Below are 15,400 nucleotides of genomic sequence, written 5' to 3' on the forward strand. Positions count from 1 at the left end.
CTACGGTCAGGGCTGGGGCGAAACTTCGCTCGGTACTGGGGCGGGGCGAGGGCGTGGAAGGGGCGGAGTTTTCAGGCTGGCGCGCATGCGCCTCATCTGCTCGCGTCGGGTGTGCGTGCGTGCGTGCGTGTTTGCGTGTGGTCACAGTTCCCGCCATCAGCCGCTCTCCCTGACTGGGGGAGTGAGCGGCCCCTCTCTTTCGTGCCCGGTGTCCCTTCCTTCCTAACCCCCGGCTCCTCCCCCTCCGCGCGGACTCCGTGCTTCCGGCAGGCCTGTCCGAGGCTCCGAACTCGCAGGCACAGGTAAGGTGGGCCCGGCGAGCGTCTCAACTGAGCCGTTTTACCCTGGCGCCCCGACCCTGGCTCCCCCAGCCCCCCCGGCCCACCCACCCAGTGCAGTCCGCCCACTTGGCGTTCACTCTTCTGGAGTTCGCCCCCCTGCTGCTCAGCCCGCCCCCATCCTCGCGACGCCCCCTCTGGCCTCACAGGTACTCCTCTTAGGTCTTTTCCCAGGCTTTTCCTCTTCTTTGACCTGGTCTTTACTGTCACTCGCTCCGTCTGCGACCCGAACCTGACCCTTCTTTGCTGGGGGCTGTCGTCCGCCACTCGTCCCTTAGGAGGCCTGCTATCCCTTCAGGTGACTTCCGTTGCCGCACGTCCATCAGGCCTTGGGATATGATACTGTTTCACTCTCTTGACTGTTCTTCACCTTCTCTCCTAACCATTTCTCACTAAAAGGCATGATTTGTATTTTTTAATGCCTTTGGTTGGTCCCCATCTCTAGCCATCAGATCAGGTTGTCAGGTTTACCTGTTATAGGTCATGATCCGTGAAAGGAAATGATAATTGATGACAAAATTCTGTGTCTGAAGAGTTGGCCTGTAGTGGTTTTGTAATCCTTTCAAAATTTAGGCTCTGTGTAAATACCTTTTTTGGGGTGGCAGTGTCTGAGAAGTCTCTAACAGGAAAAGCTATCTAACAGAGGATGTCAAGTAGGCAGTTGGGATATACTGGGTTGGAGCTCAGAGGAGAGCTCTGAGCTGGATATATAGGTAAACGTATATAATATATAGATGTCATCTGTCATGTTGATAGTAATTGAAGCTATGGATGTGGATGAAATTGCCTAAAGAGAGTACAGTGCTAGAAAAGAAAGGGAGGAGCACCTGAGGGATTCTTGGTGTTTAGTAATCAGATAGAGGAGTCCAAGTCTTGTAGAAAAGGTAAAGGAAGTTATCAATAATGTTGAATTCTGCTGAAATGTAAAGTTGAATGAGGACTGAAAGGCCTGTTGACATCAAAGTAATCGATTATCATAGGGAGAGATGTTTGATGGAGTAAAATGGTTATCTGGGTTCAGTCCTAGGTTGTTCTCCTTTTACTCTTCCCTTCCACCCTATGCTTTAAATTCTACCTGTATATTGATGAGAAGTTTTATTTCCAGCGTGTTCCTTTTGTTTTCAGCTCAAGATCTAAATAGCCAACTGTCTGCTTGACATCTCAACTTGATTTTTTTTCTTAGGAATTTCAAATATAACATGTCTGAAACCAGTCTTAATTCTCTCCATACCCAAATGCTTTCTCTTCTGGTATCCTATTTCATTAAGTGGTATATCCATTTATCCATTTACATAGTATAGAAACCTGAAAGCCCTCATCCCATGTATCTATACCCTCTTCAAGTTCTGTTTATTCTTACTTTCATTATATGTCTTGAATCTATTTCTGTACATTTTCATTAGCACTTTTCTAGTTCAAGCCACAGTCCTCTCTCACCTGGACTTAATGTTTCCTATATTCTCATCTGTAAAGTGGGAATAATAATCACCTTATTGGATTGCTATGAGGATTAAATTAAATAACCATGGTAAGCACCTGACGTAGAGTAAATAGCCAGTGAGCATTCATTGTTATTGTAATTGTCTTTATAAGCTGAATCACTTCAATACTCTCCTGTCTGGTTGTCCTAATTTCTTTCATTCTTGCTCCTTTCACTCTCTTCCCCAGACCCAAACAAACCACATCACTTTTCCATTCAGCAGTAACACATCATTTCTCTGCTTAAAAGCCCATCCCGGTCCTTAAGTCAGATACCCTATTATAATCTTTCATCATGCCTGAACTTTATACCATTTTTCAGAACTTTTAATTGTATACTTACTTGTGTGATTATTTAAAATGTGTCTTCTACTAGAATATGGGTTAGGAACTATTTCATTTCTATTTCTCAAGAATTTGTTAAATGAATAAATAAATTGGAGCTTGCTATAAGAAGCATCATGTCTTTGGGAAACACCAGCTTACTGATATTCTTGTCATCTGATGACAAGCATCTTTTTTCACTCTGCAGACAAATTAAAGGACACAAAAAACCAAAGGGTTTTCCAGCTTTGGATGATTTTACCCATTCTTATGTCAGAATCATTCAGATTTTAGACTCTTTGAATTGGAGATAAACTTTATCTAGGTCAACTTCTCTCTTTACTTTCAGCGACCACACTAATTTTATCTCTTTGTGCATTTGTTTTATGGATCTTTTTAGGAAAGAAAGCCCTTAGAAATCAGAGCAGTGGTTTATATATTTTAACAACAGGTTAAAGTATGAGACCAGTGAAGATGAGGTTTCCAAAAATATATAAAGGAAAATTCCATGTTTAAGTAAGTGGTTGGTGGTAGTTATGGAAGAAAATACTAAAATTTAATAATTTGTGTGTGTAGAACAGGATTTATGTTGAGAAATAGAAAATTAAAAGTAGGAGTGCGAAACACAGAAGCATTTGGATTTATTTTGTAGATAGTGATGAGCTGTTAAAAATGTTTGGGAGAAAGTTTCAGTTAAGCAAGATGAATAAATTCTAGAGATAAGCCGTACAACATTGTACCTATAGTTAACAATACTGTATTGTACACTTCAACATTTGTTAAGAGGGTAGATCTCATGTTAAGTATTCTTACCATAGTAAAATAAAAATAATTTTTTTTTTAATGTTTGGGAGGGGAATTAGCATCAGTAGCACGTATTTTCGCATTTACTAAGTGCCTGTTATTTTGTTGGGAGTACAAAAGAAAAGACAGGGTCCCTCCACCCTCCCCCTGCCCCCTTTAGAGAGAAAGTTAAGGAGGCACACTTTAGTTGGTAAGAGATAAAAAGAACAGTCCTTTAGAAAGGGTATTATAGGGTAAAGGATTTATTGGATAGAAAAATCTTGAGAGAATGGAGACTGGAAAGTAGTTGCTACAAATCTTTGGGGATGCAATAAGGTAGTGGTTAAAAACATGGCTTCTGGTGCTAGACTTAGTTTTGTCTCTTACTGACTCTGTAACCATGGATAAATTACCTGATCTCTCTAAGCCTCAGTTTCCTCATTTGTAAAATAGAGAGATTAATAATCCCCATCCTTTAGGATTATTGTGACGATTATGAGATATTGCATGTATGGTGCTTAGTACTGTGCTTAGTAAATGTTGCATAATAAATATTAGGTGGGAAGAATGGCAAAGTGATGCATTTCTGAATTAGGGTAGTAGTGATGAAAAGACTGTGTTTTAGATAAATGAGAATGAGGTTAAAGCTGATGCTAAGATCTTTTTGCCTGAATGACAGTGGAAGGACAAATGTAGGGAAGTCTGGGGAGTCTTTTAAAGAGGGCGAGGACTGTGTCATGTTCACATGTGTATCCCTAACACAGTGCCAACAGATTGGAGTAGCTCAATAAATGATTTTTTATGAAGTGAACAAAGGAGTTTAAAGTTGAGGTTATAGTATTCAAGGAGGCAGTGAGAAATGTTTGGGTAGAGCTTCAGGGAAAGTTGAGGCTTTGAGAGGCCTAAATTTGGGAAACAAGCCCATGAAGTTAATTTTGAAAGAAAAGTAAAAACCAAGTTTACCCACCTTTTGAAATTTGTATCAACACATCATGGAAGTGGTATTTTAAGATTTAAGACATCATTATGTAACAATGTTTATAAAGTCAACAAAGGATATACTCTTTTTTTCATTGCCTTCTTAGTTTCAAAATGTAGCAGGAGTAAATTAACCAAGACACAAATTGATGAAGGTGCATGGTCCTGGAGTCCCTTGTTTTCCACAGCAGATATATCCCTAGAGTTCTGTTGATTACGTGTGTGTGTGTGTGTGTGTGTGTGTGTGTGTGTGTGTGTGTGTATATGTGTATCTTGAGCATTAAATGTTTTCAGTAAAGTAATTTGTGGTTTTTAAGTAGTCAAAGGGTTAATTTTTGTTGTATAAATGATCACTTTAAAAAAATTTTAATTTTGTAAATGAGTTTTTTTTAAAAAAGGCACACTTATATTTTCTTTAGCTGAGTTGATGGCTCCCGGAGAACTGGCATAGCTGCAGAATATGAGTAGTTCCCCAAGAAGAGCGCATTGCCTTTGGCACAAGGATCAGAATAAAGGTGAATTGTTATTACATAGGGTTTTTCAGTAAAAAGTCACTGAAAAGTAAGTAATGTTTTTATTTTGGATATATGTTTCCAAGAGTATGCAAACTGGCAAGAATTGACAGTTTTCTTCTATTTTGTAGTAATAGTTTTGTGCTTTAGCATGCTTTCTTTCTTTTTTTTTTTTTTTTTCTAAATTTTTTTTTTTTAACAGCTAACATTATTTATTTATTTATTTATTTATGGCTGTGCTGGGTCTTCGTTTCTGTGCGAGGGCTTTCTCTAGTTGTGGCAAGCGGGGGCCACTCTTCATCTCGGTGCGCGGGCCTCTCTTGCTGCAGAGCACAGGCTCCAGACGCGCAAGCTCAGCAGTTGTGGCTCAGGGGCCCAGCCGCTTCACGGCATGTGGGATCTTCCCAGACCAGGGCTCGAACCCGTGTGCCCTGCATTGGCAGGCAGATTCTCAAACACTGCGCCACCAGGGAAGCCCCCTAGCATGCTTTCTTAAACCACAGAATACCCTCTGGATAAGAATGTTTTCAAAGCAGTACCTAAAATATGAGCATTTAAGTAACTGTAGAGGGTGTAGAAACATTCTTGTCAGTGTTGTTGATTGAGCTTTCATAGCCTGCTCAAAATTGAACAGTAATTTTAATAATAGTGAAGAAATTTAGGGAAAGGGGAATCTCTTTGGATGTACTTAAAGAATAATTGGTTTTTCTTGTACTTTGTCTTCCTAATATTGCTTTGATAGTGAATTAGCATTACAGAGTTCAGTGAAACCTTGTCTTTGTCCTAGGTTCATAGAAAGTTTAACTGTTACTAGATCATGCTAGATACCAAAAAGGAAACTTAGTGTTCTTTCTCTTAACCAAGTAGGGCAAACCCTGATAATATGATCAGTGTACAAAAGTAAATATAGTTAATTCATTTAGTGCAAGAGCAGATAATGGACTAGCTTGAGGCATTAAGAAAAAATCTTATTGATTCTGCCGATTTTATGTCCTGTACCTTTTAGATTTTTTCTCGTAGAAGAAAGAGAGATTGCTAATAGAAATGGTTAAGAAAATGTTCAATATCTGATGTAAAATTTTATACAAACCAAAACTGCATCAAAATGTTTGAGAATTATATCTAGAGAAATCATGTATTACATATAGAGAGAATTATATAGAGGGAAACAGAAGTAACCAATAAAGTTTTTTTATTGAACGTTCAGATCTTCACCTCCAAATCTTGTTAAATAATCTAATTTTTAAAAATATGTTTTTGTTGGAGGAATCAAGGTCAATGTCCTTTACTTGCATTTTGGTCTTTAAGGAAAGCAGTAAGATAATTGGGGTTTATGTTATTTGCTTTTAATTTGGCACCCTGACATAAGGAAAGATGAGGTAATTTGATAAACCTCTTTCTTTAAGTGGAGTTTCTTCATTGAACAGTAAATTATATGAATCCCAGTTTAGGCAAGTTTACTAATGTTTTTTGTTTTAATAATGCATTCTGTAACTACATATTCTTGTTTTTCACAAATGATTTTTCTCTCATTGAATCTTAACAAGATATGTGGACAGTTTTGCATTTAGGAGAAATTCAGATGCACATAGAAAAAGCCTAGATGTAGTATTCAGAAGATGAGGTATACAGTGCAGAGTGATACTCTTGTAGAGAGCTTAGTAAACATAATCCTATATTGGCCATATAAAAGGGATTTATGGTTCTGGTATCTGCTGCTGTATATTTTAACAGTAAATCGAATAAAGTTGATAGTGCTCATTTGTTCATTATTCTTGAATAATGAGTTTGTTTCTTGTGTGCCAGACACTGTCCTATTGGGGATGCAAAGACTAAAGAACATATTTCCTGTCTTCAAACAGCAGAGTCTAGCTAGGGAGAGACAAAGAGGTAAATAGACAGTTTATAATACAATATGATAAATGCTCTACTGGAGGTAAGCACAGGGTACAACAGAAGAGAAAAGCATTCAGTGCTGTCAGTGTGGATATGGGGTGAGAGAAAAAGTGAAAGATAGCTGGGAAAGCCTTCTTAGAGAAGATAATATCTAAATTGAGTTTTGATTTTATAGCCAGGAGAAGAAAAAAAGGGGGGTGGTGGGGGATGGGGAGAGTAGGTAAAAATACTGCGGACGTAGACCACAGTGTGTGCAAAGGTACAGTGGCTTGAGAACATATGCCTTTTTTAGGGAAATTGTAGGTAGTTTAGATGGGTGGATTTGGAGGGTTTGTTGGGGATAGGGAGGTAAGCAGGGCCTGGATCATGAAGAGTGTTTATGCCATGTTAATGAGTCTAGATTGAATTGTGAGGGCATTGGGGAGCTGTTGAATGATATTGAGGAGAGTGATGTGATTTGATCTGAAGTTCACTATAAAGATGTCTGGAAGGTATATGGAGGTAGAAATGACAACTTTACCTTCCATTTCCAGTCCAATACCAATAATCATCAAGAGAGAAGTCAAAGATAACTCATGTTTCTGGCATGGGCAACTGGAGTAGGAGAGGGGCCACATATTCTTGGCAGTGCTGAGAGACAGAGTGGAAAAAATCTCAAGGCTATATCTAAATGATGAAGCACCAAATTATTAATTGTAAAAAAAAGCATTACAAACACATTGCTGGCCCAGATTTTGTAGTTACTAGTTTGAGCAAAATGTCACATTAACAGGTCTGTAAACAGTAGTGGCCTTTATTACTTTGATGGATTCATACACCCAGCCAATTATACTATCTAAATCTGGCCACAATTAGGCACTCAAAAAATTTGATGAGATGAGTGAGTAATAGTAGAGGACTTACAATGCATAATACCTTTAACTATTCAAAGTGTTTTCATATCTCTCTTTAAAGTTATTCCTAGCTGTTTGATGTACAGCACCTAGAGGCCTCGAACTAGGATTCCCCAGGCTGTATTCTACCTACAGGTGGGTTTTGTTTGATTTGTGGCTTTTAAAAATAAGTTTGAATTCATTGCCCACAATTTGAAATGGGCAGTTGACATAAAATTTGGATGTCATTTTCTTGAAGAATTAGATGATCTGGCAATGCTAGGTTCACTGTTTCTACATGGCAAAACAGGCTAGATTTGAGTAGCAGTTTTCATATTCTGCCTGCCTAAGTCATTTGTGTCACCTACCTGGCCTCTATAGGCAGTGAGTTGGTGACCCTTGTTAACAAGTTATTTGTCTGGGATCTTTGGATAAAGAGGTGTTGCAGACAAGGAATAAATTCAGAAAGTGGACACTAATTCCATTCATATTGAAGCTGCTGCCTGTTGAGTGCCTAATGTGTGTTACTTCATTTAATATTGCAACACTATAGCATTTTCATATTCCTGTTTTACAGTTGAGAAAACTAGTTGTTAGGAAAGGTAAGTTACAAATTAGTAAGTGACAGAGCTGGCTCTTGATATGTAGATGTAGTATGCTTTTCCTTTGTACGTATACTACTACTTTTAGCTTTTCTAGTTGAGCTGTTTAGGCAGAGGCAAAGTTTAATGATTTTTAATTTATTAAATTATAAGGAAGAATCTGTATTAGAGGCAATGTTTTTAGAGATTTGAAGGCTATAGTATAAATTTTGTTTTAATTTTAGATGATTGCATATATGTGTGTATGTGTGTAACACACGCACTCTTTGATAACATTTTTTGCTGTTACTGTAATTGCATTTACTTGCTGACATCTGGTAAGCTGGTTTGAAGAGTCTTAGACATTCTATCAGTTCTGTAAGTATCAGAAGTTCACTTGGGAAATTTGAATATTTGTCAAAGATAAAATTGGTAAATATTCTTTCCAAGAATGCTAATATTAAGCATAAATGGTAGGTGGATCTTAGGAACAGGGTTTTTTTTTTGGTTTGGCTGTTTTCCCTAGAGAATAAATGATTTTCTCAAGTAATATAATTCTTTAGGTTAAACTAATTTGATTATTCTCACAATTATTTATTCATTTAAACTAATTTGGTTATTCTCACAATTAATTACTCATTATTCTCACAGTAGTTTATTATTTATTCACATATGGATATGCATAGACTACCAACTGGTAGAAAGAATTATTTGGTGATATGATTTGATGTTTTGCTAGGAACTCAATTCTAACAAATGGAGTCAGCTGACTGAAAATATATTTTTACTTATATTTGAAATTCAAGATCCTTTAGCATCATGAAGGAAGGTAAAAGTTGCTCATATTGCCATGGGCACTCACACTGAGAATGGAATCTTTAGTATTCCTGATTGTCTTGCCTTTAGTGGCAGCAGTATGGTTGTTAATGGTACAAAATGCAAAATTTAGACACTAATGGACACGGGTACACGGCAAAGGAGAGAACATGTGCAGAAAAAATAAAAGGTGGGTAAATTCAGTCACTGAATGTCAGTGACTGCTTCATTTGTTTTTCTTACCTGTGCCATCCAGCTAACCAAAACCTTTGAGGATACTTAGTAAGAGGTAGTTTATTGAAATGGAGAAAAGGACATAAGATGGTTCATTAAATGTTCTCTTTCAAACTCTTGTTTTAATCACTAGTAAATTGTAACTTATTATTTTATTTTATTTTTCTTCCTTAGAATCTGTCAGGTGAAGGTATATTTTTTTCTTTTTAATTTGGCTAGAAGCAATTTATTTTTAAAGAAAGTATGTCTCCTCTGAAGATACATGGTCCTATCAGAATTCGAAGTATGCAGACTGGGATTACAAAATGGAAAGAAGGATCCTTTGAAGTTGTGGAAAAAGAGAATAAAGTCAGCCTAGTAGTTCACTACAATACTGGAGGAATTCCAAGGATATTTCAGGTATTACCAAATTTTGATTTGGAATAGATCTTCAATCACATCCTTTAGTGAATAGCTGTTCTGTGCCATACTAAGTATCATGGTAGCCCTCCTAGATTACTATTTCTTGCTTCTTATTTCCAGGACACTAATACTATTAGGCATATATATTATAAATTATTCAGCAAAATTGTTGATGGTGTATAATAAAGAGTAGGAAGTAGTCACCATTATTGAAGAGAAAACTGGTGGGAGGAAGCTGAGAGGAACTGAGTTTGGATACTATCTATCTAAGCTATGTTTAAAACCACATTAGGATAACTTCAGTTATTTTTCCCCCCTCAACATATATGATAAATTCATCACCATTTAGTGTTAGCTTTTTTTTTTTTTTTAATCATTCCTTAAGCCTTTATTTCAACTTAAAACATCCCTCAAGTTTTTGATGTAGGGCCAAGGCCTGTCTTTTGAGTTTAGGGCCTCCCATTAGTGCTTTGCATCCTACTTCTCATATAAGCCACACGTCTGAGGGTTTCACAGTCATTTTGTCTCAGTTTCTTTAAAGTGGAGTGAGATCTTAAAGACATTTTGTGAGGCAATCAGATTTTTCCAGATTTAATGATGTTTTACAGTTGGCTCTCCCACGCCTAAGTTGACAGTACATTTTTAGTAACTCACCTTTAATGTGCCTTTCCCAGGCATTCAACTTGGATCTTATAGAAACAACTTATCTCTTTTGCACTCATATTTCTTTAAGTAACTTTAATTAAATTGTGTAATTACAATGATCGGAAGAACTAGCATAAACAGCTTTGGGAACAAACAGATTGGCTTCTGGTGAGCAGACAACTCCACTGGTGAGAGTGGCAGGGTGCAGACCTGCTAGAGTAGCCACTACTGGCTGTGATCACGCAGCATGTCTTGGGCCTTGTCTTTACATTTGTAGAGGGAATGGAGACCACAGATTAGTCAGTTAAGTGTCGGCCACCTAAGAGAGCCCTGACTCAGTATGGCTTCTGTTCCATGTCTGGCCTAGAAGATGAATACCTTGAAGGTCTAGGTTTTATCTTTGTGGTTAGTTCCAGAACCTAGCACAGTGGTGGGTGTATAGTGGGCCCTCAATAAACATTGATAAACCAGCTAACTGACTATACCAACAAAAACAAAACTCAACTTTGCCGCTGCACATCTTCTGGTGAGGGTCCTAAGCACCATTCCACTGTGCAGAAGTTGGATTAGAGAGAAAGAGCTAGCAAATGAATTCCTAATACCGCTGTAAGATGAGATGATGTATACCATTAAGTAGTAAAATGGAAGGCAGCTATAAAGAAGTGAATTTTGTGTAATATGTAATTAACCCAGGTAACTGACTAACACAAAATAATAGTGAGACAGTACACTTGATAACATCTTATAAAGGATTAGATAATATTCTTATATGAGGAAAAAACCCACATTTACAACCACAGTATTTGACTGCAAAAAGCCTCTCTGATGATTATGTTCTGGACCAGCCGGGTCAAGAAAAAATTTCCCTGACTGATGTATCCTTGCAGTATTGAGTTTATTTTTATTTTTTTTAATAGATCTTTATTGGAGTATAATTGCTTCACAATACTGTGTTAGTTTCTGTTGCACAACAAAGCGAATCAGCCATATGCATACACATGTCTCCATATCCCCTCCCTTTTGAGCCTTCCTCCCGTAGTCCTCCCTGTCCCACCCCTCTAGGTCATTGCAAAGCACCGAGCCGATCTCCGATCTCCCTGTGCTATGCCGCTGCTTCCCACCAGCCAACTATTTTACATTCGGTAGTGTATACATGTTGATGCTTACTCTCACTTCGCCCCAGGTTCGCCCTCCCACCCTGTGTCCTCAAGTCCATTTACTATGTCTGCGTCTTTATTCCTGCCCTGCAGCTAGGTTCATCAGTACCATTTTTTTTTTTTTAAGATTCCATGTATATGTGTTAGCATACGGTATTTGTTTTTCTCTTTCTGACTTACTTTCACTCTGTATGACAGACTCTAGGTCCATCCACCTCACTACAAATAACTCAATTTCCTTTTTTTTTTTTTAGTGTTAGCTTTTAATAAGACTCATTAGTGTCTTCTTAATTACTTCTTCATAAATAATCCTGCCAAAGGTTGTGGTATAGACCGTTCAAGGATGATTATTCAAGGTCATCCTTACAGCTGTTTTCTTCTAACTGTTAACTTTTGAAGGATCTCATTATTTTTTCACTGCAAAAGATAGGTAATTTTGTTTTCACTTCTGTCTTGTGCAGCCAAGAACTAGTGTTGATAAGAGTTGAATTTAATGTCTTAGTTACATTTTTCTGCACTTAAAAATGCTATATTTGTTAATTAGATCATATAAAAGTATAATATTCATTCTAAAGTACTCTTGAAGAACAATTTATAAAACTTTATGCTTGATAACCAGAGCTGAAGTAAAATTTCTATTTATCTTTGCTTTTAAACTTGGAAATACATTGATTATGATTTTATGTATCAAAGATATTCTTAAATAGATTGGAGGTGGTGACATGGGTAATAGAAACGATAGTTTCTACCACATGTATATGTCTACTAATTGCCCATCTCAATGAAAGAAAGATTTTTTTCAAATAGAGATTCAGTCTTTCAGTCCTCATCCCAAATTAGCACTGAGTAAATATTTAAATACTTAAACAAACATAGATCTTTAGAAGCATGAGGAATCTACCTGTGATTACACCTTCATCTCAGTTCTAGATGAATTTGCATTCAGCATTCATTTGTTAACCACCTACAGATTACCGTGGTGGGTACTGTGCTAAGGGCTAAGAATACAGAGCTGAATGAGACACTTTTCTTCTCAAACTTAAGAGTAACCAGATACATTCTCAGCTGTAAAATTATCTCAGAGATACTGAGGTAACACAAAGAAGGAAGTGTTTTGTGCTCCGAGGATTTAGAGGATAGATAGGAATTTGCCAGACATAGTGGAGGTAAGGTGGAGGTGATTTCTATAATGGACAAACACATGCTAGTGTGAGTCAACACTCAGGGAACCAGAAAATTATTTTAAAATAAATGCACAGTAGGGAGTGAATGGCAGAAGTAGAGGCTGAAGAGCTAGATAGGAACCAGATCTTGAAGTATCTTGTTTGTCATACTAACGGGAACTTAGATACTAAGGAGCCAAGAATCTTAAGTTTAAATTCATTTGACAGCTAGGCGGATGACTTTGTTTCAAGAGCTAGTGGGAGAATAAGGATGTGTAAGAGGTTATTGCGGGAGTTTAGATGAGAAATGAAAGTCCTGAGCAAAGGAAAAGACAGTGGGAGAAGCAGGTGGAGGAAAGGGTAGATTTGAAGAGATTTCAAGAAGACTTAATTCATTAGATTTGGGGGGTGAGAGAGAGAAGAGTCTGGGGAGATTCCTAGGTTTGAGTGGATGGCAGTCCCTTTCATCTTGTCTTTGATAGGGGGCAGAGGGGAAGAATTGGGTCATGAGGATTGGGAGAGACAAGTTTTCTGAGGTGTCAGGCATTTAGATAGTGGTATCTACTAGGCATTTGGTAAACAAAACTGGAGCTCCGGCAGAGATCTGGACTTAGAGAAAAGGCTGAGAGGCCTCACCATATGGGTAGTAACTAAAATTGTATGACTGGCTAGGATTTTTCAGTTGTTGAAATGATCAAGTTCAAGATTATTCTCATATTGACTGAAATAATGGTTTTATTCAGTCTCTTTTCCTTTTTGCACGGTAAACTGCTGATTTAAATATTTTGGAGTTAAAGCATCTGAAACTAGTTACTGTGTTTTATGATAGAATTTCTACTCAAGGACATGAATTTAAGACCAACTTTGAAGCTTAAAAAATGTCATTTAAGTTTAAAATAAATAAATTAAGTCTGGTAAAACTCATTTTTCATTCTTATCTAAAAATTGTCAAAGGTCAATTCTCCCTAATTAAAAAAAATTGTGAAATGCTATTACTTCTTTCTTTATGCTGTTCAGAGGCTATGTCTTCAGCAAAAGGCAGCTTTAGAAACCTCTGTAATATGCCTGCTGAGGGAGAGTGTTAGAGAATAAGGATGCCTGGTTGGCAGGAATTATTTAGATTAAAAAAGTGCAAGATTTATTAGTTTAGTCTTGGAAAAATTTCAACCAAGAGAAAATAAATTTATCACTTAATAGCACATATCCAGAGTCTGGAAGAGTATAAGACAAGTTATTGAACCAGTTCTGGGGAGTGGGAGAAGTAAGCTGAGGGAGTTCCAGGGTACTTATGATCTTTGTGATTGAAAGTTAAATGAACCTGCTTAGACAGTTAAAAAAGAAAAAAAGAATGTTCTAATGCTGGTAAAGGTTTATGTTGATGTGTTTTTGAGAAGTGGAATTCTTTTGAGGATTATAGTTTGGATTAGTATATCCTTTTATATTGCAGCTGCTTAAACCACTTGCTAGATATTTTATAAGCTTTTGTTTAAAAAAAAAAAAAGAAGAAAGAAAAAGCCTCTGATCCAATATGGCTTTCTAAACTGGTGATGGTATAACCAGCAAGGCTCTGTAAATTAACTTATTAGTTTTTATAACTTTATAACTGTACTTGAAAATATGCAGTTCCCTACCAAAAAAATCAAGAGTGTTAGGATTACTGTGTAAAATTTTAATAGTATGTGATTGCCTTTCCTAGAAGTGAAATCTTTGATTTAAATGTGTCAAAAATGGAAACTCTTTTTGGTTGGGGGGGAAAAAAAGAAAACTAAATTAATATGGGAAAAAGTAAGAAATGTGTAACTTAGAAAGTATAAAGTTTAGTATTCATTATACAACTTTTTCTGCTTCATTATAATTCATTTTTAATGATACTTTTCCTTTTGTGTTGATCAGCTAACTCATAACATTAAAAATGTGGTGCTTCGACCCAGTGGAGCAAAACAAAGCCGCCTAATGTTAACTCTACAAGATAACAGCTTCTTGTCTATTGATAAAGTACCAAGTAAGGATGCAGAGGAAATGAGGTTGTTTCTGGATGCAGTTCATCAAAACAGACTTAATGCAGGTGAGCACTAATCCTCCCAGGGTCTGACATTAGCAGTTATAAAAATATTACTAGATAGTAGACCAGTATCCCTCATGAATATTGATGCAAAAATTTTCAACACAATACTAGTAGACCTAATTCAACAGCACGTTAAAAGAATTGTATACCATGACCAAGCGGGATTTATTTCTGGAATACAAGAATAGTTCAAGATATGAAAAAATCTATCAATGTGATTATTCAAATTAGCAGAATGGAGGACAAAAACCACATGATCATCTTGATGCAGAAAAAGTGTTTGATAAAATTTAACATTCTTTCATGATAGAAACACTCAACAAAGTAGGAATTAAAGGAAACTACCTTACCTCAGCATAATAAATGCCTTATATGAACAGCCGATAGCTCAATGATGGAAAACTGAAAGGTTTTCTGCTGAGATCAGGAACAGGAAAGGATGCCCTCTCTTACCCATTCTATTCAACATAGTACTGGAAGTCCTAGCCAGAGCACTTAGGCAAGAAAAAGAAATAAAATTGGAAAGGAAGAAGTAAATTTATCTTTGTTCTCAGATGACATGATCTTATATGTAGAACACCCTAAAGATTCCATGAAAGAGTGTGTCTAGAAAAGGAGTATGATTTAAATTACAATTGGGAAAACTTACCTTGTTACATAATTCTTATATACTTACTTTTTTATATGAAACTTATTCTGAGGTTTTACTCTTGCTATGAAAACAGAAGCTACTATAGAAAATCACACAGTATGATAAGATTCCCCTACCTCCTCCAACCCCTTTCATTTAAAATGTTTTGATTTTTTAAAAATATATATTTGTAGGCATCTTTTTAGGAATAATCTGTTGCTTAAAATGAGTTTTCCACTATTATTGTTAGTCTCCAGCTCTATCATCATCAGTACTTTGTTATTACTGATATTTTATAGTTGACAAACTTTTGAGTTTTTTAACTTAAATACAACACATTAAAAACATTTAACAACAACAACAACAACAAAAAAAAACATTTAAAAAATGAAGATGTAGCAATGCTGCCTTGCTTGGATTTAATTAATACCTCTATTTCATACACTATTTTCTTGTTTAAAAAATTTTTTTACGGTTGTTTGCCATTTGGTTTCTATTCATTATGTGTTCATGTTACCAAATCT

The 15,400-nt window shown here is 36.6% G+C and overlaps 1 protein-coding gene across 11 annotated transcripts in view; it reads left to right on the forward strand.

The window, feature by feature from the left end:
• Positions 1-100: 100 nt before the first annotated feature.
• The window catches only part of USP37 (ubiquitin specific peptidase 37), a 93,168-nt gene continuing 77,868 nt past the window's right edge, over positions 101-15,400 (forward strand). For 2 of the 11 annotated variants that reach the window (XM_082396553.1, XM_082396555.1), the window contains exons 1-6: positions 102-302; positions 4,322-4,463; positions 6,221-6,304; positions 7,265-7,338; positions 8,988-9,212; positions 14,074-14,245. In XM_082396553.1, the coding sequence (XP_082252679.1) occupies positions 9,057-9,212; positions 14,074-14,245 (328 nt within the window). In that variant the 5' untranslated portion in view covers positions 102-302; positions 4,322-4,463; positions 6,221-6,304; positions 7,265-7,338; positions 8,988-9,056. Of the gene's footprint in view, positions 303-346; positions 488-517; positions 1,867-2,006; positions 2,658-4,321; positions 4,464-6,220; positions 6,305-7,264; positions 7,339-8,987; positions 9,213-14,073; positions 14,246-15,400 lie in introns of those variants that run through there. The other 9 variants (XM_082396554.1, XM_082396558.1, XM_082396563.1 and 6 more) reach the window with 9 other exon arrangements.

Source organism: Balaenoptera borealis (assembly GCF_965194805.1).
Source record: "Balaenoptera borealis genome assembly, chromosome: 6".
Lineage (NCBI taxonomy): Eukaryota > Metazoa > Chordata > Mammalia > Artiodactyla > Balaenopteridae > Balaenoptera > Balaenoptera borealis.